The sequence below is a fragment of the Phoca vitulina genome, unplaced genomic scaffold (genome assembly GCF_004348235.1).
Source record: "Phoca vitulina isolate PV1807 unplaced genomic scaffold, GSC_HSeal_1.0 scaffold25, whole genome shotgun sequence".
Taxonomy (NCBI): Eukaryota; Metazoa; Chordata; class Mammalia; order Carnivora; family Phocidae; genus Phoca; species Phoca vitulina.
Window position 1 is genome coordinate 45,163,606 of NW_022589728.1, and position 24,107 is coordinate 45,187,712.

Below are 24,107 nucleotides of genomic sequence, written 5' to 3' on the forward strand. Positions count from 1 at the left end.
AGCTCTGTATTATGCATGCTGTATATTTAGACATTTCCACATGTTAATGTGTTCTGGAAAGGTTTAAAGATAAAACTTGATTCTGATTAAATGATTAAAATCTAGGCCCTAAAATTCTGAGTTTTTAAAATAGTGGTGTCCATTTTCCAAGATGTTTTATGAACCAAAATATAAAACAGAAAACCCTGAAGTTGTCATCAGATAAAACAGAACATCATACTTGAAACCATCAAAGGATTATTCTTTTAGTGGAAGTTTGAGCAAGTAAATGTGTTTGGAATCAGAATTTCTGGAAAATTGATTTTGCAGCCAAAGTTGATATTTGCTAAGCCCATGTTCTCTTTTACTTACGCTAGACATATCTTGCATTTAGACATAAACAATATTCACTGTAACCTATTTGTTTTTCAGTGGGAAAAGTAACTTCCACATTTCACCTTAATGGATTATGTTATAGTACTTTATGTAGTCTTGAACAATTTTTTTTAAAGATTTTATTTACTTATTTGACAGAGACATAGCAAGAGAGGGAACACAAGCAGAAGAAGTGGGAGAGGGAGAAGCAGGCTCCCCGCAGAGCAGGGATCCTGATGCGGGGCTCGATCCCAGGACCCTGGGATCATGACCTGAGCTGGAGACAGACGCTTAATGACTGAGCCACCCAGGCGCCCCTTGAACAATTTTTTTAAATGTGAACTTGGTTTGGGGGCCTTTTTCTTGAAAGATTAGCATAAACTCGGTTCTTTGCAATTTTTCTCTATCGGCTGATCAGCAAAGATCTTATCTATTATACTTCAAAAAGCTGCATTTTATTCCAGAAGCACATGATTGGCAACGACATGCAGTTGACAAAATAGAAATATTCTGGCCTAGAATTCACTAATAAAGAAAAACATTGCCCTAGTTTTTGCCAAACTCCGTTTTTTTACATTGAAGATCATGTTTCTGTTATATGGCATTTTCTAGGTGCTTTTCTTTGTCATTTCTAAAGCTTTCTGAGTGGACTGTATAATAGAGTGGACACTTTTTTTCCATACTAAGTCTTGGTCTCCTTCTTTTGCTAATAATGATCTGTTATTCCTTTAGAGAGCTACTTCCTACATTCCTTAATTTTGATGTGTCAAAGTGTCTCAGGTCCCATAAGCTAGTTGGGCTAGACCAATTGAATTCTCTCTCTCCCAAGAAGTTACATATAGAATGTGATCAGTGATGCAGTAATCATATTGCATGATACACTTGTTCTCCTATCCAGTGAACTTCTTGGCCTATCTCCACGATTAAACAAGGGTAAGCATTTGAGGCTAGATAGATCAACTACCAACCACCTTAATTGTGAAGTAATTTTTTACATTTAATGCTTAACATTTTGCAAGGGTCATATTTTTATTTATAGGCATTGAGAAAGTGACCGCAGTTGCATGGTAGTTTGTTAGAAGGAGGAAGTCTGGAATTCAAATATAGGCATTTTTTCATGTTTTCTCTTGGCAGATATTTATGGGAAAATGTGGATTTGTAACAATCTGGAAAAGAAGACAACTAAGCTTCACTTTTGAGGTTTTTAACTTAAAGCCCTAACCTGGGTATATTTAGATTTCTACTATATATGATGACACCCCAAATACTTTCATAGTGTATTAAGAATTTATACAATATGAAAACTGTGATTTGGGCAATAGTTAATATATTTGTTATAGTGCAAATGGAATACTGCATATTTTGGTGGTCTCTATATACATAAATAGTTATATCATAAGCATAAGTCTTTTTAAATAAAGAGACTGTGAACATCTCTTATGAATCCACGAGAGCTAATATATGGATCTGACATACAGGAAATAAGCAGTGTATGTTCATTGGCTTTATTTTATTTAGCAAACCTTCAGGTGAGAGTTAATACATTGCATCTTTATATCAGAGCTGATATAAAGTTACAGATGAGGAAACTGAAGTCATAGAGAGATTAAACAGCTTGTCAGAGGTTCCACAGCTGGAGTTGAACCCATCTAGCTGACATGTCAGTTTTATGAATTACTCTACTAGGTTGTCTCTGTAGAATGAAATGATGAACAACATGCACTACACAATTATTTTAATTAATATCCATATTTGATGCTAATAAAAATAATTGTGTTTACTTATTTAATAATTACTTAGTACCTAGTACATGCTAGACACTGTACTATGTACTGAGACTATAAACAAAATAGGCAAAGTATCTGACATTACAGACCTCATATGCTCTAGTGAAAACTCTGTAAGGCTATTAGTATTTTAAAACCCGGGTGGCTTAGTCGTTAAGCGTCTGCCTTCGGCTCAGGTCATGATCCCAGGGTCCTGGGATTGAGCCCCGCATCAGGCTCCCTGCTCAGCGGGAAGCCTGCTTCTCCCTCTCCCACTCCCCCTGCTTGTGTTCCCTCTCTCGCTGTCTCTCTCTCAGTCAAATAAATAAATAAAATCTTTAAAAAATAAAAATAAATAAAATCCTCTTGTTTCAAGTTTTTTAAGTGCTGGGATTATGTCTTTTGTCTCTGTATTCCTGACTTTCAGTTCATGTGAGGTTTTAAAGAATGCATGAATAAAAGAAAAAGTGAATGAAAATATAACCTGAAATGTTCCTTCGTATTTGTATTTATTTGGAACTGTTTTCTGAAGAATAAAATTCATACAGGGAACATTTCATTCTTTAGAAATTTTACAAAATACAATCATCACTAAAGTTTCAGTTTTAAAGGAATGAAAACATATTATTTGGTAATAGGAAATAGGAATGTTATTTAAAAGTACAGAAAATATGGTATAACATTTTAAAGCATTTATAAAGGGTTCTATACAATAGACAGTCGCTAATTAAAGTGTTCAGATTAATGTGTAAGTGAAACCTATCTTAGTCTCTTCTTTTTAACTAAGTTGTGATCACAGTTATATAGAATACAAATTAGAAGAATCTAAGTTTACCAAACCTTACATGTGGGAGATGGGTTGGGGGTATCCAAAGGCATACATCTTTTCAAATGGCACATAAACTTGGAACTTCCATAAAATGCATGACAGTCATTTCATTTATTAAAATAAGAATACCTTAGGGGCGCCTGGGTGGCTCAGTTGGTTGGGCGACTGCCTTCGGCTCAGGTCATGATCCTGGAGTCCCTGGATCGAGTCCCGCATCGGGCTCCCTGCTCAGCGGGGAGTCTGCTTCTCCCTCTGACCCTCCCCCCTCTCATGTACTCGCTCTCTCTCATTCTCTCTCTCTCAAATAAATAAATAAATAATAAAAAAAAAAAAAATAAGAATACCAAATAATTTCTACCTTATTGGTTTATTCTCAGTGTATCATACTTAGATATGTAGCCCTTGACCTAATAGGAATCAAAATAGAGGTGGTTCTACTTCAAGAATTTGTAATAATCCCTTCACTTTAACACATGAATGTGTTCAATATTGGCGAAAGAACACGTTGCTACCAAAACTGAAATAAGATCCTTGAAACAGAAAGGATGTTGCCATGGAAAAATGAAGTAACACTCAGTGCAGCTGTGATGCATTAATGAATAGGATATTTTTTTAAAAGATCATTTGTGTTTGGTGTGGCTCAGAGGGTCCCAACCAGATGGTTTCCATGAACATGATCTGACCCCCGGTTTGAGGACTTCTTACTGGCAGATTACTTCATTTTCTTTCCCTTGGATTGTCAGATCCTTACATTAATGCAAAATTTACTGCTGCAGATTTATATTCACTTATATAAATCACTCAACATTTTACATTAAAACCACAATTTTAGACATACAGTTTTACAGTTATTTTAAAAGTGTAAAAAGATTTATGTGATAGCTATAGTATATATAATAGATTAACATTATAATAAGTTTAAGCAATTTGGATTATGTGTATGTTTTGGTTCTTATCATTTAAGAAATCTCTGTAATAACATATTTTAGAAAGTTTATTTTTCAGAGTTGTGTGTATCAGGCTAAGTTTGATGAAATAATCTATTTTTGAATTAGTGGAATTTTGGAATATATTGTGGTTTTGGAAATCTTGGCATAACTTAAATTTATTTCAGAGGATATGCATGTATATATTTGTATAATGTGGCATATTATACTAATTACCTCACATTGTTGAAAACATTTTTTAACATAGCTTCAATACCTACATGAAGTGTTAAATACTCTTTTTAGTTTGACACTATAACCATAATTAATATGGGAGAATGTGTTCTCCGTACACCATATTACCTTGTACACTGGAACACTGATAATTATGTTAAATATTTAAAAAGATAAATGTAATGCATCTGAGACAATGTATACTTATATTTCAGAATAAAAAATGTTGTAATCTTAATGAACTACTTAACATACACACATTTAAGTTGCAAGATAAAATTCTAGAACTAAGAAATGAGGTCATACTTCATGAACCACTGTATTTATTTTTGCAAAATTTTACTTATATTTTTCTTCACTGAATTCATCAATGTATTCCATGCACAGAAATGTTGAAGCAAAGATGAGTAAGTTAGCTTATTTATAAGGCTGGCAAATTATTTATCATATCAAGGAATTCCAGACCTGTTACATATCATGCTCTCACTGAGGACTATATTAACCCCAAGGAAAGGTATATTACTGTATTCTTAGTTATCTGTTATAAAATACAGTCTCTTCATTTGCTAGAATATCCAAGGATTTATCAAACAAATTTTAGGTTTTATTACACCTTCAGATAACATTTTTGTATGCCAAATATTTTATAGAAAAATAACATTTTATATTTTCTTAAGAATAATTTAAGTATGCTAGGCTGTTTGGGCAATTTGTGAACCAGGTTACAAAATATTACTTTGTAAGAACCAACCAAGACTAGTAGACTTTAACTTACATTGCTTTTGAATTAAGAACTCATGATGAATTTAATTTTTGATTTGGGCTTGCTTAGTCTTATTTTAACTCTCTAAGGGCCTGGCAACCTAAGTCACCACACTGGGGATAAGAAAGCATAAAAATTGCACATGAAATCAAAGTTTAAATATAATTTGAGGTATGATAAAAGCAAGGAATAATGCTCTGATTTTTAAGTCCTCTCAATTTTCATTACCATATATCTTTATATATAAAATGTGATACACACTTGAATCTTGGGATACATGTATATAAAAAAAGAAAGTATGTGACACATTTTAATGTTTGTCTAGAGATATAATCTGAACATTTTGAACATTTTTTCTTATATTTTAATCTGTAAAGTAAAAAAAAAAAAAAAAAGGCCAAATTCACATAGAAATAGCTCTGTGTGTGTGTGTATGTGTGTGTGTTTTAAGTGAGTACAATATAATGCTAGTTGGTTCTAAGGCCTTAGCTGGTGTTAACAAAATCTAATGAACTGCAAAAGAAGGAGGATTTTCTCACCTTTTTTTTTGCCAACGCATTTTCTAGTTCAGTCCTGTTTCTTGGAAAGAACTGTGGAAAAGCAGATATGTTTTCATCCCATGTCACTGTGCCTTCTTGATCAAATTTGTAGCAAGAAACATCTTTTTAAGTGTTTATTGTGTTCTTTAGTAAACGTAACCCATAAAGCCATAAGTATGGCCCATTTCTTTTTTTAGTTTGCCCGTTTATTTGTAAAGATATTAGGTATTTAAGGGTATGTTTGCTCCCTTATTTAGTATGTTCCCAATATTTTAATTTTGCTTTTTTTTTTTTCTCCCTAGCTTGAAGTACAGTCTTGTTGTGTGTTTGTTCCAAATGATAGCCTGCCTTCCCCAAGTACAATTGTATCTGGTGACATTCCTGGAACAGTAAGAAGTTGGTACCATGGACAAACCAGCATGCCAGGAATGCTTGTCCTCTGTTTGCCTCAAATAAAGATTATTAGTGCGGGCCACAAGTATATGGAACCTCTGCAGGAGATTCCATTTGTCATTCCACGACCCATCCTCGAAGAAGGTACATTTAAAAAAAATTCTTCCTATGGTTGTTATGTTTTATAATAATATTTTAGCTTTGTTTTTTTAATATGCCAGTGCTTATGTAACTCAGTCTTCTTGGCAAAAGATCACATGAAAATGGACTAAGTGATCTACAAAGTGGATCCAAAAAGAAAGGTGTACAAAGTATATAAACTAAGTGATGCCGTTTATTGACATCCACACCTTTTAATCATATTCATGTATGTATAAAAAAGGGAGACTACAAAAGATCATATGCAATACAGAATCATCACTAAAATGGCGAAGCATAGACACATTGAGAAGACCGTTGTTTGCATTATGCTGAACTAAGAATGATAAGTAGATCTTAATTTAAACTACTTGATTTATTAAAAGAAATATATAATAAAATGAATATACTATTTACATCAAGTATAACATATTTCTAGATTTCTCATTTGTTAAAGTAGATAATTGTGTGATGATTTGAAACATGACTCTTTAGAAATTCTTTATTTCTGATATTGCAGAGTTTTCAGTTGCAAATTCATACCTTTTTGACCTTTGACCTATTCATCTCAAACAATATGTGAACCTGGAAAAGTTTTGAGTCACAAAGTAAATAATGTGAATCTATATTTTAATAACAGGGTTCAAATTTTTTACAGTGCTAAACAGTTCCGCACCTTGTTCATATTACTAGGGTGTAAGTATATGAATGCTGATATCATTCAGATTCTACACATACTATTACTGAAAAGCAGATTCAGTCTGCACAGTTTCTGACTTTGACTTGATGTTGATTTCTCTCTCCCTTTCTCTGTATTGGAATTTCCATTGATATGTAGTTTTCTTAGGTTTATCAGAAGTAGGAATGATTTTACTGCCAAAAATGAATGTTGGTACTTAATAATATGAATACCATTATCATAAAATCATAGAATTCTAACCATTAAAAGGAATTTCTTTAGAGCTCTTCTTGTGTGCTGTTTGTCTTGATGCAAGCATTCTTTCTCTAGCATATTGGATATATCCATTCTTTGATACTTGCTTTTGGTTATTAGGAGTTCTTTAGTATCACAACAGCTATTATATATCCTATCAAGGATTTTCTAGCATCACAAAATGAGCCAGGGAGTACTTCCCCCCCCTTTTTTTGTTTTAACTCTGAAATAATTTTTTAAGATTCAAATAGTTTGTCCCTTATTTTTTTCTTCTTTTTTTAGAGGGGCAGGGGGGCAAAGGGAGAGGGAGAGAGAGAATCTTAAAAAGTAAGGAAAAACCAGGATACAGTACTATCATGGAGGACAAATGATTAAATCATTTTTAATATGGCAGAAGTGCTCAATAAGATATATATACAGTGGAATATTATGCAGCCATCAAAAGGAATGAATGCTTGCCATTTGCAACGACGTGGATGGAACTGGAGGGTATTATGCTAAGCGAAATAAGTCAATCAGAGAAAGACATGTATCATATGATCTCACTGATATGAGGAATTCTTAATCTCAGGAAACAAACTGAGGGTTGCTGGAGTGGTGGGGGGTGGGAGGGATGGGGTGGCTGAGTGATAGACACTGGGGAGGGTATGTGCTATGGTGAGCACTGTGAATTGTGTAAGACTGTTGAATCATAGACCTGTACCTCTGAAACAAATAATACATTATATGTTAAAAAAAAAAAAAGAAGAAGAAGATAGCAGGAAGGGAAAAATGAAGGCGGAGGAATTGGAGTGGGAGACGAACCATGAGAGACGATGGACTCTGAGAAACAAACTGAGGGTTCTGGGGCGGGGGGGAGGATGGGTTAGCCTGGTGATGGGTATTAGGGAGGGCACATACTGAATGGAGCACTGGGTATTATACGCAAACAATGAATCATGGAACACTACATCAAAAACTAATGATGTATGGTGATTAACATAACATAATAAAAAAAAAGATAAGGGCTAAAAGATTTGAAAGTGATTTGACAGTTTTAGGTGATTGATTTCTCTTATCACAGTATTTTAAGAGGACTGGTATTAATGCAGTTCAGATTATGGTGGCTTAAGGACTAAACAGAAAATGAAGTTTTTTATTGAAATGTACTTGACATATAATATAATGTTTCAGATGTATGATGTTGATTTGATATTTTTATATATTAAAAGAGATCACTACAAAAGGTCTAGCTACCATCTGTCACCAGAGTTATTACAGTATCATTGATGATGCTGTACATTATATCCCCATGACTTTATTTAGCATAATACCCTCTAGGTCCAACCATGATGTTGCAAATGGCACAATATCCTTCTTTTTCATGGCTCAGTAATATTCCATTTTATGTGTATAGCACATTTTCTTTATCAATTCATCTATCAATGAACACTTAGGTTCATCTATCGATGAACACTTATATACTTTGGCTATTGTAAATAATGTTGTGAATAACAAAGAGGTACATAGATCTTTTAGAATTAGCGTTTTTATTTCCTTCAGATAAATACAGAAGCAGAATTGTTGCATCCCAAAGATTTTGGAAATTTGTGTTACTGTTTTCATTTTTTCTTAAGATATTTTTTGCTGTCCTCTTTGATTTCTTCATTGACTCCTTGGTTGTCTAATAACATGTTGTTTAGTCTCCATGTGTTTGTGCTTTATCCATATTTTTTCTTGTAATTGATTTCTAGTTTCATACCTTTGTGGTTGGAAAAGATACTTGATATGATTTCAGTCTTCTTGAATTTATTGAGACTTGCTTTGTAGCCTAACATGCAATCTGTCCTGGAGAATGTTTCATGTGCACTTGAAAAGAAGTGCTGCTTCTGCTTCAGAATGGAATGTTTTGTATATATCTCTTTAGTCCATCTGATCCTTTAAGGTCAATGTTGCCTTGCTGATTCTCTGTCTGGGTTATCTTTTCACTGATGCAAGTAGAGTATTAAAGTCTTCTACTATTATTATACTACTATCTATTTCTGTCTTTACTTCTGTTAGTATTTTTTGTGTATTTAGGTGTTTTTATATTGGGTGTGTAAATGTTGATAAATGTTACATTCTCTTGTTGGATTGACTCTTTCATCATTATGTAATGCTCTCCTTTGTTTTAAAGTCTATTTTGTCTGACATAAGTATTGCTAACCCAGCTTTCTTTTCATTACCATTGCATGTAATATCCTTTTCTGTCCTCTCACTTTGAGTCTGTGTGTGTGTCTTTAGATTTGAAGTGAGTCTCTTGTAGGCAACTTATATATGGGTTTTGTTTTTTAAATCATTCAGCCATTCTATATCTTTTGACTGGGGAGTTTAGTTCATTTAAATTTAAAGTAACTATTGGGCGCCTGGGTGGCTCAGACGGTTAAGCGTCTGCCTTCAGCTCAGGTCATGATCCCAGGGTCCTGGGATCGAGTCCCGCATCGGGCTCCCTGCTCCTTGGGAGCCTGCTTCTCCCTCTGCCTCTCTCTCTCTGTCTCTCATGAATAAATAAAGAAAAAATCTTTAAAAAAAAAAAAAAATTTAAAGTAACTATTTATAGGTATATACTTATTGCCATTTCATTTATTGTTTCCTGGCTGTTTTTGTAGTTCCTCTCCATTCCTTTTCTTCCTCTCTTTCTTATGCTTTGGTTGTTTTCTTTAGTGTTATATTTAGATTTACTTCTTTTTTCTTTTGTGCATTTACTGTAAGTTTTTTCTTTGTGGTTATGATGAGGTTTACATATATCCTTTTATGTATATAACAGTCTTTTTGAAGTTGATAGTAACTTAATTTTGAACACATTCCAACGCTTTATATTTTTACTTTCCCCAGCTTATGTTTCATATTTTTGATGATACATTTTACATCTTTTTATTTTATGTATCCCTGAACTTAATTATTATATTTTTACTTAATTTTACTACTTTTGTCTTTTACTCTTCCTACTTGGTATGTAAGTGGTATTTCCACTACTTTTATTATTTATTTACCTTTTCTAGCAAGATTTTTACTTTTGTGTGTTTTCTTATTAAATAGTACATTTTATTTTTAGTTTAGAGTAGTTTTTTAAACATTTCTTATAAGGCTGTTTAGTGATGAACTCCTTTAGCTTTTGCTTTTCTGGAAAATTCTTAATCTCTCTGAGTGATAACATCTGGGTAGAGAATTCTTGGTTGGCTATTTTTTCCTTTTAGTGCTTTGAATATGTCATGCTACTCTTTTATGGCCTGTAAAGTTTCTGCCAAAATATCTGCTAATTGTCTTATGGGATTTTCCCTCTATGCAATATGTTGCTTTTCTCTTGCTACTTCTAAGATTTTCTGTTTACCTTTTACCATTTTATTTTATTATTTTAAAAATATTTGAGAGAGAGAGTATGAGCAGGGAGAGGGAGAGCGAGTATTTCCAGTAGCCTCCCAGCCAAGAGCAGAGCCAGATGCGGGGCTCGATCTCTTGACCCTGAGATCGTGACCTGAGCTGAAATCAAGCATCGAACGCCCAACTGACTGAGCCACACAGGTGTCCCTATCTTTTACCATTTTAATTAGAATGTGTCTTGGGGTTTGTCTTTGGGCTTATTTGGGCCTCTGATCCTCCTGGACCTGGATGTCTGTTTCCTTCCCCAGATTATGGATGTTTTTAGCCATTATTTCTTCAAATAATTTTTCTTGACTTTTCTCTCTCTTCTCCTTCTGGGACCTGGATAATGAGAATGTTAATCATTTTGATGTTGTCCCAGAGGTCCCTTAAGGTATCCTCACGTATTTTAGTTCTTTTTTTTATTTTTATACTTTGTCTTTGTGTTTTCTATTCCTTTGTTTTCCAACTCACTGATCATCCTTCTGTTTCATCCATTCTGCTATTGAACTCCTCAGTGTACTTATAAGTTCAGTTTTAATATCTATTTCGTGTTTTCTTATTTTCTCCTTGTTGAAGTTATGGTGCTCCTCCATTGCTTAGATAGGTGAGCATCTTTATGACCATTACTTTGAACACTATCTGATAGGTTGTGTCTCTCCATTTCTCTCCTTTTTCTGCAGACTTGCCTTGTTTTTTGGTTTGGAATATATTCCTCTGTCTACTCATTTTGCTTGTTTCTCTGTCTGTATATATTAGGTGAAATGGCTACCTCCCTCAGCCTTGAAGCAATAGTCTTGTGTAGGAGCTGTTTTGTGTGGCCCAGAAGCCTTATCTCCTGTGGCTACCAGAGCTAGGCATGCTGTGGGCATCCCTCCTGTGGGCTGTTCATCCACTGGCTTTCATAGGGCTGCAGCTGCTATGTGTGAAAGGTAGGGCTCCGGGTACTCACCTGGCCTGTTGTATCTTGGCTACTGCATGGGGAGAGTGGGCTTCCAGCTGCTTGCCTATCCTGGTTGTGGCTTGCTCTTTTGGTCAATTGTGTGGCTTGGGGATGGCTTGGGGCATTAATCTGGCTTTTTTTTACTCCTTGGGTGCTATATGGGAGTGAGCAGGGCAGGAAGCTTACCCAGCCTGTTCATGGTGAGTGGTAGGCAGACCATGCCCACCCACGCCCACCCACACCAAGACACATTCTAATTAAAATGGTAAAAGGTAGCGGTACCTGTGTGGCTCAGTCTGTTAGTCTTCTCATACTTGATTTCAGCTCAGGTCACGATCTTAGGGTCGAGGGATCGAGCCCTGAATCTGGTTCCAGAAGCCTAAAAGGGGTCCACCTAAAATGATACTTGTTGGCTCCTTCACCAACAAGGTTGGATGAGATTGCAAAAATGACTGTTGACAGCACTTCCATTCACTGTTAAAATCCTTGCAGATTCCTTTTTAAAATCTTTTAAATCTATCTATCTGTCTATCTATCTGTCTGTCTATCTATCTATCTATCTATCTATCTATCTATCTATCTATCTATCTATCTTCCTTGCAGATTCCTATCTCTCTGGTAGCCACTTTAACATGAGTAAATGGGTCATCCTCTCTTCTGGTCTAGGTGCTTTTTATTTCTTGCTTTTGTGATGGATCACAGGGCAAATAGTTTTGGGGGCAAGCCCTTTAAAACAGATCTTGGTTTCCTAAAGTACTATGATTCACCTGGTCTTAATCTTTGTTGATATTAAAAACTAGACATTTTAGACCTTGTCTTTACTGTGCCTGCCCCCAAGGTCAGGATTACGGATGTTGGGCACAATCCCTTAACTTTTCCAGGGAGTGTTCTGTATTTGTAGGATCCCTTCCACTTGTGCCTCATCTGGGTGGTTTTGGGGGAAGGCCATGTCTGCCTCTTCCACCCTTCTACATGTTTCTCTTTTGTTTTTCGTGTGGAGGTGCTGCTCATCTGGGTCTCAGGTCCTTTTTAGAGGAAAACGATGCCATATATAGTTTTAAGTTATTGTGTCCATGGAAGGAGGTGAGTTCAGGGTCTTCCTATGTCACCATCTTGAACTGTCTCATGAAGAATTGATATAACAAATCTACAGTATTTTTTTTAAGTTATTTGAGAAAGACAGGAGAGAGGATGGTATCCAGATGTATATATGCCTTGATATTCTTAGGTTGCAAGGAACAGAAATCAAGTCAGGATAATTTAAACAAAAATGAAACTTATTGACTCATTCTTTATATATTCCATTATAGAAAGCAACTTTGAGTTTTAGTTAAAATTTTGAGATTGTTTGACTCTGGTGGTTATGAACACCATATTTTCAATTAAAGTTTTCTCTTTTTATTTTCTTGTCCTCATAACACCTGTTAAATTTTTTTCTTGCTCTTTGTCTTTGGTGTTGCTTGGTTATCATTGTAAGTTCTAGATTTCTGTTAAAACTGTAATATATTGAAACCAGTTATTTAAATTTATGGTGGAAGGAACAACAAAGAATAGAGTTTCCAATGTAACCAAGGTTTTGTGCTTCAGACCTTTTATTTTGATGGAAATACTTTAATATACTGCAGTGTTTGTGTGTGTGTTGTGAATCATACCACCCTGCGATTTAGAAAGGAAATTCGTATCTTCTGTAGAGAAGAGTAGGGCCACTCTGCCCATTGCTAGCTACTGCCCAACACCAGCCTTAGTATCATTTTCTGTGTTCTTTGAACAAGGACATCTCTGTCCTATTGCAGGGCTTTAGCAGATGCTACCCATGTGACTACCTCCTTCCTGATCTCTTCTCTAGCCTTTCTTCTCATTTTTTAGGTTTCCGTGTACTTCACTTGCCAGGTCCTTCTGTTCTGTGCTCTTACTGCTTTTGACTCATCACTCTTAATACTCCTATCCCAATTTTAGTTATCTTTATTCAGTACCCTGATTTCCCTGCTAGGGTGAAAAGGGCAAGAAGCATATCTGTCTCGTTTACAGTGTTATTCCTATCACCTACACAATGAATCACACAAAATAGGGCTCACTAATTGTAGAGTATGTTGTTCAGTAAATAGTTTTTGGTTACTATAAGGAGCAAAAAAAAACCTTTAAAAATAAGGTCAACTTCTGACTTGTCTTCAAGTTCATAAATAATTGAAAAAGAATTCTTTATCATTATGACTTGAAAAAAAGTGAAAAAAAATTACAAAATGAGTAATAGGATGAACAAGAAGGGTTCTTATAAATTTCAGGCTTATTCTGTACTGAATTTGGACTTCTAAAATTCAAAATGAGGAACCGTTTGTTGAACTGTCATCTGATTTCAATTGCCATGGAAAGGGAGAGATGAGCTCTAATATAGTCAGATCCAGTCTGTATAGGGTGTTTGGGTCAAAATCAACATCTTGAGTTTCCTTAGCAGGCATTTGCAGTGGGGCTTGCAGATGTAATTTGCTACATCCAGCTCACACCTTTGCGCAGATGGGTTTCCACACTGTGCCTAGCAGAGGTTTGTTTTTTCTTCTTTGAAAGATTGCCTGCAACTTCAATAAAATATTTTGACAGAAATGGAATATTGAGATCATTTATAAATTAAAACTTTGCTATTGTTGGATTTAGTGAATTTTCATAGAAACTGATGTTAAAATTGTTGAGCATCTATGAAAAACAGAAAGGCTATTTTTCCATGTAATTTTTTTTTTCATCTTGCTGGTTTATATTTATTGTTCCATTTTCAATTTTTTAATATCTTTGGTAAGTATAATTTCCACTTGTTCTGAAAGGTGATGCTGTACTATTATAATAGTTTTCTTTTTTCCAGTTTACTCAGTGTCTGTGACTTTAGTTCTTAATCCATATGTAAATGAGATACCTTGGGGAAAAGAAGCTCAGAAAAGAGCTTAAGATTTGTTCTTGATGTTGCTGCTGTTTAAATTAATCTCTTAGAGGTCATCATATATGTATTACAAGTGAAGTTAAGCTGTTGAAATGCCTAAATGTAGTTAATATAATTGTTATATACATTATTATTTTCTCAATAGCTCACATCCATCCTGCTACATCATATGTTTTGCTATGGGTTCTGTGACTTTTAAAGGCTTAAGAATGAACCTTACTTAATTTATTCCCTGTCAATCAGTTTTGTATTTCCCAACAACCTCCCCTCCCCGCCAGATACACATGCAAACTTATTTTAAAAACAAAACCAATGTGTCAGATCCAGTATGTCATATTTTTCCTTTAAAATAAAGTATATAATTTAGGTTGCCTTAAGATCATAAACATGTGTTTTTTAAATGATACCAAGGTAACATATTCTCATTAAAGGAATTTTTAAAAATTGGGATATAAGTGACGTGTAGCATTGTGTAATTTAAGGTATATAACATGTTGATTTTGCTACCTTTATATATTGCAGTATGATTACCATCATGGTGTCAGCTAACACTTCTGTAGGTCACATAATTATCATTTCTCTTTTGCGGTGAAAACATTTAATACCTAGTCTCTTAGCAGCTTTGAAGTATATAATACAATATTATTGACCATAATCACGAAGTTGTGCATTAGGCGTCCAGAACTTCTTCATTTTCTAGTTGTAAGTTTGTAACCTTTAACAAAATCTCCCCATTTCCCCCAACCCCCAGCCCCTGGTTTCTGTGAGTTCACTTGTTTAGATTGCATATGCAAGTGATATATAGTATTTGTCTTCCTCTCTCTGACTTATCTCACTTAGCATAATGTCCTCATTAAAAGAAATTTTTAAAGTAAGAATATACAGATGAAAAAAAATTACTTCGGTGATAATTACTATTAACAATTTAGTTTTGTATTTCTTCCCAGTGTTTGTTTATTCTTTCTGTTTTGTGTGATAAATATATACAGACATACACATATAAAATTTCCATTATGTAAAATGATTATATTCATAATGTACAAGTAAGATAATTCCTGACAAAATTTTCAGCACTGTTTTTTTTTCTTTTATTATATTATCCTGCACATTTCACACAGGCTTAACATGTTTTGAATCATTTCTATCGAAAAGTAAGAGGATTTTTAAAAACCTTCCTTAACTTTTTCTTAGTGTTTAGTGAATATGGACTTTTCCTTTCTGTAAATCATATTTTCTCAGGTTGCAAGGAAGAAATAAAGTCAAGTTATCTTAGGAAATGGGGGTTTAGTGATCTCTGATGGTCAACAGAAGAACATCAGAAGCGATCTTTAGTGGCCAAAGTATGCCAGACGGAGAGTGGAAAGTAAATGAGGACTTAGTAGTAGCTCTGCTTACCCACTGGCACATTGGGCTAGGCTGTTTTCTTCTCTACTACTGTCCTTACATCTTTAAACACCTTTTTTGAAGTATAATTTACATTCATGACATTTACTCATTGTATGAGTACAGTTCAGTGATTTTTAGTAAATTTATAAAGATAGGCAACCATCACCACAACGCAGTTTTAGAGCATTTCTATCACCTCACAGTTCCTTTATGTCCATTTTGCAATTAATTCCTATTCCACATGCTCCAGCCCTAAGCACCACTGATCTCTCCCTTTATAAATTTGCCTTTTCTGGACATTTAATATAATGGAATCATACAATATGTGGTCTTTTGCATCTTCTTTAGTACCTTATATACTTACGTATCAGTGTATTCAGGGTACTTGGGATTTTTTTCACTTAGTATAATATTTTTAAAGTTCATTCATGATGTAGCCTGTGTCAGTAGTTTGTATTGCTGAGTGACATTTATTCTGTGATCATACCACACTTTATTAATTCAGTGGTTGATATTCATTTGCATTGTTACCAGTTTTTGACTATTATGATTAATGCTGATATGAAAACTTGGGTACATGTTATATGGACAAATGTTAAAATTTATCATGGATAGAGCCTTTGGAGTGGAATTACTGGATTTTATGGTAAGTTTATGTTGAACATTTCAGATAATGGCCAAACACTTCAGAAGTGATTGTACCATTTTACATTCCACTATTAACGTGTTAGGGTTTTTATTTTCAGTATCTTTGCAAGCACTTGGTATTTTTGCCGTTCTAAGAGAGTATGTGGTACTTTATTGGGGAGTCAGTTTGCATTTCTGTAATGACTAATGATATTGACTATTTTTTCATGTACTTAATATATTTGCTTAGTAAAATATGTATTTAAATTATTTGTCCGTTTTTTTTTTTTTTTTTTGGTTATCTTATTTTTGAGTTGTGAGTGTTCTAAATGTTCTAGATGCATGTCCTTTTTCAGATATATTATTTGTCAATATTTTCCTGTAGGTTGGGGCTTTTATTTGCATTTTCCTTTTTTAAAGTTTTTATTTAAATTCCAGTTAGTAAACATGCAGTGTAATATTAGTTACAGGTGTACAATGTAGTGATTCAACACTTCATGCAGTGCTCAGTGGTCTGCACAGCAAGTGCCCTCCTTCATCCCCATCGCCCACCCACCTTCCCTCTGGGAACCATCAGTTTGTTCTCTGTAGTTAAGAGTCTCTTTCTTGGTTTCCCTCTCTCTCTCTTTTTTTCCCCTATACTCCTTTGTTTTGTTTCTTAAATTCCACATATGAGTGAAGTCATATGGTATTTGTCTTTCTGACTGACTTACTTTGATTAGCATAATACTCTGTAGCTCCTTTTATGTCATTGCATATGGCAAGATTCCATACTTGTTTTATGACAATAATATTCCATGGTGTATGTATACCACATCTTCTTTATTCAGTAATCGGTTGATAGACACTTGCGCTGTTTCCATAGTTTGCATTTGCGTTTTCTTGATAGTAAATTTTGAAACATAAATTTTAGAATTTGATAAAATCCTCTTTATCAATTTTCTTTATTCATTGTCCTTTTGGTGTCTTAGTCTTAGCTCTTACAGTTTGGTATGTGGTCCATTTTGATGTGTTTTTTTTGTATATGGTGTGAGATAAGAGTTAAGAGTCTTAAGTTCATTTTATTGTATGTGGATATTTAATTTTCCCAGCATTATTTGTTCAGAACACAGTCCTTATGGAATTATCTTGGCACCTTTGCTGAAAATTCAACCAACCATAAGTCTAAGGTGTTTTTTTTTTTCCTGAACTCTCAGTTCTATTCCGTTGATCTGTATGCTGTCTTTGTGCACGTAGCACACGATGTTGATTACTGTGGTGTGTTATATTGTCTTTAAAATTATGTAATATAAGTCATCTGTCTTTTTTTCTTTGAAATTATTTTGTCTATTTTAGGTTCTTTGCATCCTTATGCAAATTTGAGCATTAGTTTGAAGAGACTTTGATAGGGATTGCATTTAATTTATAAATATTGTGATATTTGCCATCTTGAGAATATTGAGACCTTCAATCTATGATTATAGAATGTCTCTCCTTTTATTTCTTCAATTTTATTCAGTAGTATTTTGCAGATATAAGTGTCTTACATGCCCTACATGTCCGTAGTTACGTTTTTGAAATGTATTTTATTTATTTGAACTTGCTGTGAATGGAATTACGTTCTTATTTTCATATAAAAATATAATTTTGTATGTTTCCCTCCTATCCTGAGATCTCACTGAACTTGTTTATTCTAGTTGCTTTTAGTGTGGATTCTCTGAAAATTTCTATATACCTTTCTAGTTTCTATGAACCATGCCATATGTGAATAAAGACTGTTTTACTTCTTTCTTTCCAATCTGGATGTCATTAATTTTTGTTTTTACTTTAGTACATTGGCTAAATCTCCAGTACAGTGCTACATAGAATCAATGAGAGCACATATCCTTGCATTGTTCCCAAATCTAGAAAGCAAGCTATTAGACTGTCATCACTAAATATTATGGTAGCTGTGGATTTTTCACAGATGTCCATCAGGGTAAGAAAGATCCATTTTATTCTCAATTTATTGAGACTTTTTACTGTGAAATTGTTTGGATTTTTTCACATGCTTTTATGAATCCATTGAGATACTGGTTGTGTGTGTGTTTCACTTTATACTATTAATGTGGTGTATTAGTTAATTTTACTTAATTAAGTGATTAAATGATTAATCTTGGATTTGGGAAATGTATCCTGCTTTCTTGTGTATCATCCCTTCATATGATACTGGACAGTTTGCCTTTTTTTTTTTTTTTTTTAAGATTTTATTTTCTTGAGAGAGAGTGTGAGCCAGAGCTGGGAGAGGGGCTGAGAGAGAGAGAGAGAATCTTAAGTAGATTCCACGCAGAGCCCGACAGTGGGCTCAATCTCATGACCCTGAGATCATGACCTGAGCTGAAACCAAGAGTCAGACACAACCAACCGAGCCACCCAGGTGCCCCATGCTTTTTTTTTTTCCCTAATGATTTTTGTATATAAATATATTCCTGACAGATTTTATTCTATAGTTTTCTGGCAGTGTTCTTATCTGGTTTTCATAACAGGATAATGCTGGCATTATAGAATAACTTGGGAAGTCTTTCCACCTCTTCTGTTTCTGAAGAGTGTGTGGAGGAATGGCAATATTTTGTTAACGTTTGATAGAGTTTACCCTTGAAGTCGTGGGGAAAGGGCAGGCTGCTTTTTTTGTAGAAAGTTTTTAAATTAATAATTCAGTCACTTTATTTGTTTTTAGGTCTATTCAGATTTTCTGTTCCTCTTCTAGTCAGTTTCAATAAATTGTGTCTAGAAAGTGATCCATTTATCTAAGTTGTCTAAATTGTTGGGGTATACAGAGTTGTTCTTAATACTTTCTTTTAATCCTTTTTAATTTCGTTAGGTTTGATGGTAATATTCCTTATTTAATTCTTGATTTTGGTAATTTGTGGATTCTCTTTTTTTGAAGTTAAAGGGCTGTCATGTTGCTGAGTTATTCTTAAAATCAACTTTTAGTTTTATTGATTTTTTTTTCTGTTTTGTTTCATTTGTTTCTGCTATAATTTTTATTTTTTTTCTGCTTGCTTTCTGTTTCATTTTCTTTTTTTCTGGTTTCTTAAAGGGAAAACTTAGATTTTTGTGTGGTTTTTTTTTGAAAACTTAGGTTATTGATGTGACGGTTTATTGTTTTATAATATAGACATTTAATGCTTATAAATTTTTCTTTAAGCACTGCTTTAACTGCATTTCAGAAATTTTCAAATATTGTTATTCTCATTTACTTTACCGTATTTTGTAATTTTCCTTATGCTTTTTCCTCTGGCCTTTGGGTTATTTAGAACCACTGGGTTGCTTAACTTCCAAATACTTGAAAATTTCACAGATTTCTTTTATTGCTGTTTTCCGATTTAATTCTGTTGTGGTCTAGAACATATATTTAATTATTTAATCCTCTTAAAATTATTAACCTTTATGTTATGGTCTATCATATGGTCATATTTAATTATTTAATCCTCTTAAATTTATTAACCTTTATGTTATCGTCTATCATATGGTCTTTTTGAGAGAATGTTCCATATGTGCTTCAGTGGTTTTTCTATGGTTAATTGGGTGAAACATTCTATGTATGTCAGTAAGGTTGAATGGGTTGATACTGTTGTATACTCATCTATAGCCACAGTGACTTTCTATTTATTCTATCAATTATTGAGAGTAGATTATTGAAATATTCAAGTTTTACCGTTTAGTTGCTTATTCTTTAAATCCTGTCAGTTTTTGCTTTGTGTATTTTGAAGTTCTGTCTTTAGATGCATATGCATATATAATTAATTGTTACAGCTTCCTAACGTATTGACCCCATTATCATTATTAAGTCTCTTTTTCTCTCTATAACACTTACTTTTTTAAAAAGATTTTATTTATTTATTTGAGAGAGATAGCATGTGTAGGGAGAGGGGCAGAGGGAGAGAGAGAGAGAGAATCTCAAGCAGACTCCCTGCTGAGCATGGAGCCCAACTGGGGCTGGATCCCAGGACCCTGAAGTCATGACCTGAGCCAAAATCAAGAGTCCAATGCTTAACCGACTGTGCTACCCAGGCACCCCTATAAACCTTCTCCCTCTACCCCTCCTGCTTGTCCCCCCGTCTCTCTCTAAATAAAAAAATAAATATTTAAATTGGTTGTTTGCTATTTGTTGTCTGTTTCTTTTGTGTATTTTGTTCCTCTGATCCTCTTTTACTACCTCCTATATTTTAAATGTGTATTTTAGTGTACCATTCAATTTTCTCCAATATTTTTAGTGTGTACTTTTTCAGTGGTGACTATAGGGATTGTATTATTATGCATCTGGTTATCACACTCTAACTTAGCTATATTTTAACTTAATTTTTGTGAATTATAGAAAATTTGTTCTAACATATTTCTATTCTCTACCCCATTCTGTTCACACAGATTACATCTCCACAAATCATTACCCAACAATAGTGTCTTATTTATTGCTCTCTATATAATCAATTGCCTTTTAAATAACTTAAGAAAAATGGGAAATAATGTACTTATAGTCTTTCATATTAACCCACATGTTGCTCATATCCAGTTCTCTTCATTTTTTCCTGTGGGTTTGAATTAATACCTGATGGACTTACTTTAGTATTTCTCATAAGGCACTTTGCTGTCAGTAAGTCTCTCAGCCCTTGTTTATCTGAGATTGTTTTTATTTCATCTTAAAATTTGGAACATAATTTTTCTGGATATAGTGTTTTTGCCTTGACAGTTCATTATTTTCTTTCCTGTATTTGAATGTGATTTTTCACTGCCTTCTTCCCCCCCCCCACCCTTAGGTCTTTTTAGTTTTTATTTAAATTCCAGTTAGTTAACATACAGGGTAATATTAGTTTCAGGTGTAAAATTCAGTGATTCAACACTTACATACAACACCGGGTGCTCATCACAAGTAGTGTACTCCTTAATCCCCATTATCTATTTAACTCATCCCCCTACCCACCTCCCCTCCAGTGATCATCAGTGTGTTCTCTATAGTTAAGAGTCTGCTTCTTGCTTTGCCTCTTTTTTCCCCCATGATCATTTGTTTCTTAAGTTCCACATATGAGTGAAATCATGGTATTTGTCTTTGACTTACTTCACTTAGCATAATACTCTCTAGCTCTATCTATGTCATTGCAAATGGCAAAATTTCATTCTTTTTGATGGCTGAGTAATATTCCATTGTGTATATATACCACATCACCCCTTCCATAATTTGGATATTGTTGATACTCTGCCTTCTGAACTCCATTATTTTACATAAAAGTCGGCTTTTAAATGTATTGATTTTCTCCTATATATAATGATTTTTTTTTTTTTACTGCTTTCAAGAATTTCTCTGGTTCTTTAGTTTTCACTAATTTCTGTATATTAAATTTAGGTATTTGTGTGTTAGTATTCATCCTATTTGGGCTTGGTTGAGCTATTTGGATGTTATGTGTTAATGCTATGTATCAATTTTAGGATTCTTCAGCCATTGTTTCCTCAAATATTTTTCTGTTCTTTTCTCTGTTCTCTCCTTCTGGGTCTGTGTTAAATTTGTATCAGTGTATTTGATGTTGTTCTTCAGGTCTCTGAGGCTTTGTTAATTTTTCAAATTTTTTTTCAGGTTGGATAATTTCTATTGATACATCCTCCAATTTTTAAAAGATTCTTCCTTCCTTCCTTCCTTCCTTAGCATGAGCTGGGGGAGGGGCAGATAGGGAGGGAGAGGAAGAGGGAAAGAATCCCACACAGACTCCAGGCTGAGCATGGAGATCAATGCAGGGCTCGATCTCATGACTTTGAGATCATGACTTGAGCTGAAACAGAATCACTTAACCAGCTGAGCTACCCAAATGCCCTGATATGTCCTCTATTGAGAGGTTCATTGGTTTTTTTTTTCTTAGACCACCATGAATCTGCTACTGAGCTCTAAGTTTTTCATTTCTTCTTTTTTTTAATTGAAGTATAAACAGTGTTATGCTAGTTTCAGTAGTACAGTATAATGACTCAACAGTTCTATTCTTTACTCAGTGCTCCTCACAATAAATCTATTCTTAATCCCCTTTATCTATTTCACCTTCCTCACCCTCCTCCTCTCTGGCAACTACCAGTTTGTTCTCTGTATTTAAGAATCTGTTTTTGTATTTGTTTCTTGTTTTGTTTCTTAAATATAAGTGAAATCATATAGCACTTTTCCTTCTCTGTCTGACTTATTTCACTTATAATACCCTCTATGTCCTTCCATATTGTCCAAATGCACAGTCTCATTCTTTTTTATGGTCGAGTAATATGCTAGTGTGTTTCTTACTCATTCATCTGTTGATGGTCACTTAGGTTGCTTTCATGTCTTGGCTCTTGTAAATAATGCTGCAATAAACATAGAGGTGCATATGCCTTTTTGAGTTAGTGTTTTTGTTTTCCTTGGGTAAATACCCAATAATGAAATTATTGGATCATATAGATTTCAATTTTTAATTTTTTGAGGAATCTCCATAGTGTTATCCACAGTGGCTGCACCAATTTGCATTCCCACCAACAGCACCTGAGTGTTCTTTTTGTCTACATCCTTGCCAACACTTGTTTCTTATGTTTTTGATACATTTGACAGGTATGAGGTGACATCACATTGTGGCTTTGATTTGCAGTTCCCTGATGAGTGATGTTGAGCATCTTTTCATGTGTCTGTTGGCCATCTGGATGTCTTCTTTGGAGAGATGTCTAATCATGTCTTTTGTCCATTTTTAATTGAATTATTCATTGTGTGTGTGTGTTATGTAAGTTCTTTATTTATTTTGGATACTAACCTTTATTGGATATGTCATTTGCAAATATATTTTCCCACTCCTTAGGTTACCTTTTAGTTGTACTATTTCCTTTGCTGTGCGCAAGCTTTTTATTTTCATGTAGTCCCTGTAGATGACTTTTGTTTTTATTTCCCTTGCCTTAGGAGAAAGATTTAGAAAAAAGTTGCTATGGCAAATGTCAGAGAAATTACTGCCTGTGCTCTCTTCTAGGATTTTTATGGTTTCAGGTTTTATTTTTAGGTCTTTAATCCATTTTGAGTTTATTTTTGTGTTTGGTGTTAGAAAGTAGTCTACTTTAATTCTTTTGCATGTAGCTGTCCAGTTTTTCCAGCATCATATATTGAAAATACTGTCTTTTCCTCATTGTATAGTCTTGCTTCCTTTATCATAGATTAACTGACCATATAAGCATGTTTATTTCTGGGCTGTCTATTTGGTTCCATTAATCTTTGAATATTTCTGTGCAAGTACCATACTGTTTTGATAACTACAGCTTTGTAGCATATCTTAAAATCTGGTATTGTGAAACCTGCAGCTTTGTTCTTCTCAGGATTGCTTTAGAAATTGGGGTTTTCTGTAGTTCTGTATAAATTTTGTTATTCCTTGCTGTAGTTATGTAAAAAATGCTGTTGGTATTTTGATAGGGATTGCATTGAATCTGTTGATTGCTTCAGGTAATACAGACACTTCAACAACATTAATTCTTCCAATCTATGAGCATAGAATGTCTTTCCCTGTGTTTGTGTTGTCTTCAGTGTCTTTCATCAGTATTTTATAGTTTTCAGAGTACAGGTCTTGCACCTCCTTGGTTGTTTATTCGTAGGTATTTTATTCTTCTTGGTGCAATTGTAAATGGTGGATTTTTTAAATTTTCACTTTCTTTTTTGTTAGTGTATAGAAATCCTACCCATTTGTAGGTATTAATTTTGTATCCTGCCACTTTACTGAATTAATTTATTCTAATAGTTTTTTGGTGGAGTGTTTAGGATTTTCTATATATATCATGTCATCTGCAAATAGTGACAGTTTAACTTCCTCTTTACCAATATAGATGCCTCTTCTTTTTCTTACCTGATTGCTATAGATTGGACTTCCAGTACCATGTTGAATAAAAATTGGTGAGAGTGGACATCCTTGTCTTGTTCCTGACCTTACAGGGAAACCTCTCAGTTTTGCACAATTGACTATGATGTTAGCTGTGGGC

The 24,107-nt window shown here is 34.0% G+C and overlaps 1 protein-coding gene across 7 annotated transcripts in view; it reads left to right on the plus strand.

Moving 5' to 3' along the window:
- VPS13B (vacuolar protein sorting 13 homolog B) overlaps positions 1-24,107 on the plus strand; it is a 749,374-nt gene that overhangs the window by 355,309 nt on the left and 369,958 nt on the right. For all 7 annotated transcript variants that reach the window (XM_032421506.1, XM_032421505.1, XM_032421503.1 and 4 more), the window contains one exon: positions 5,714-5,948. In XM_032421506.1, the coding sequence (XP_032277397.1) occupies positions 5,714-5,948 (235 nt within the window). The remainder of the gene's footprint in view (positions 1-5,713; positions 5,949-24,107) is intronic.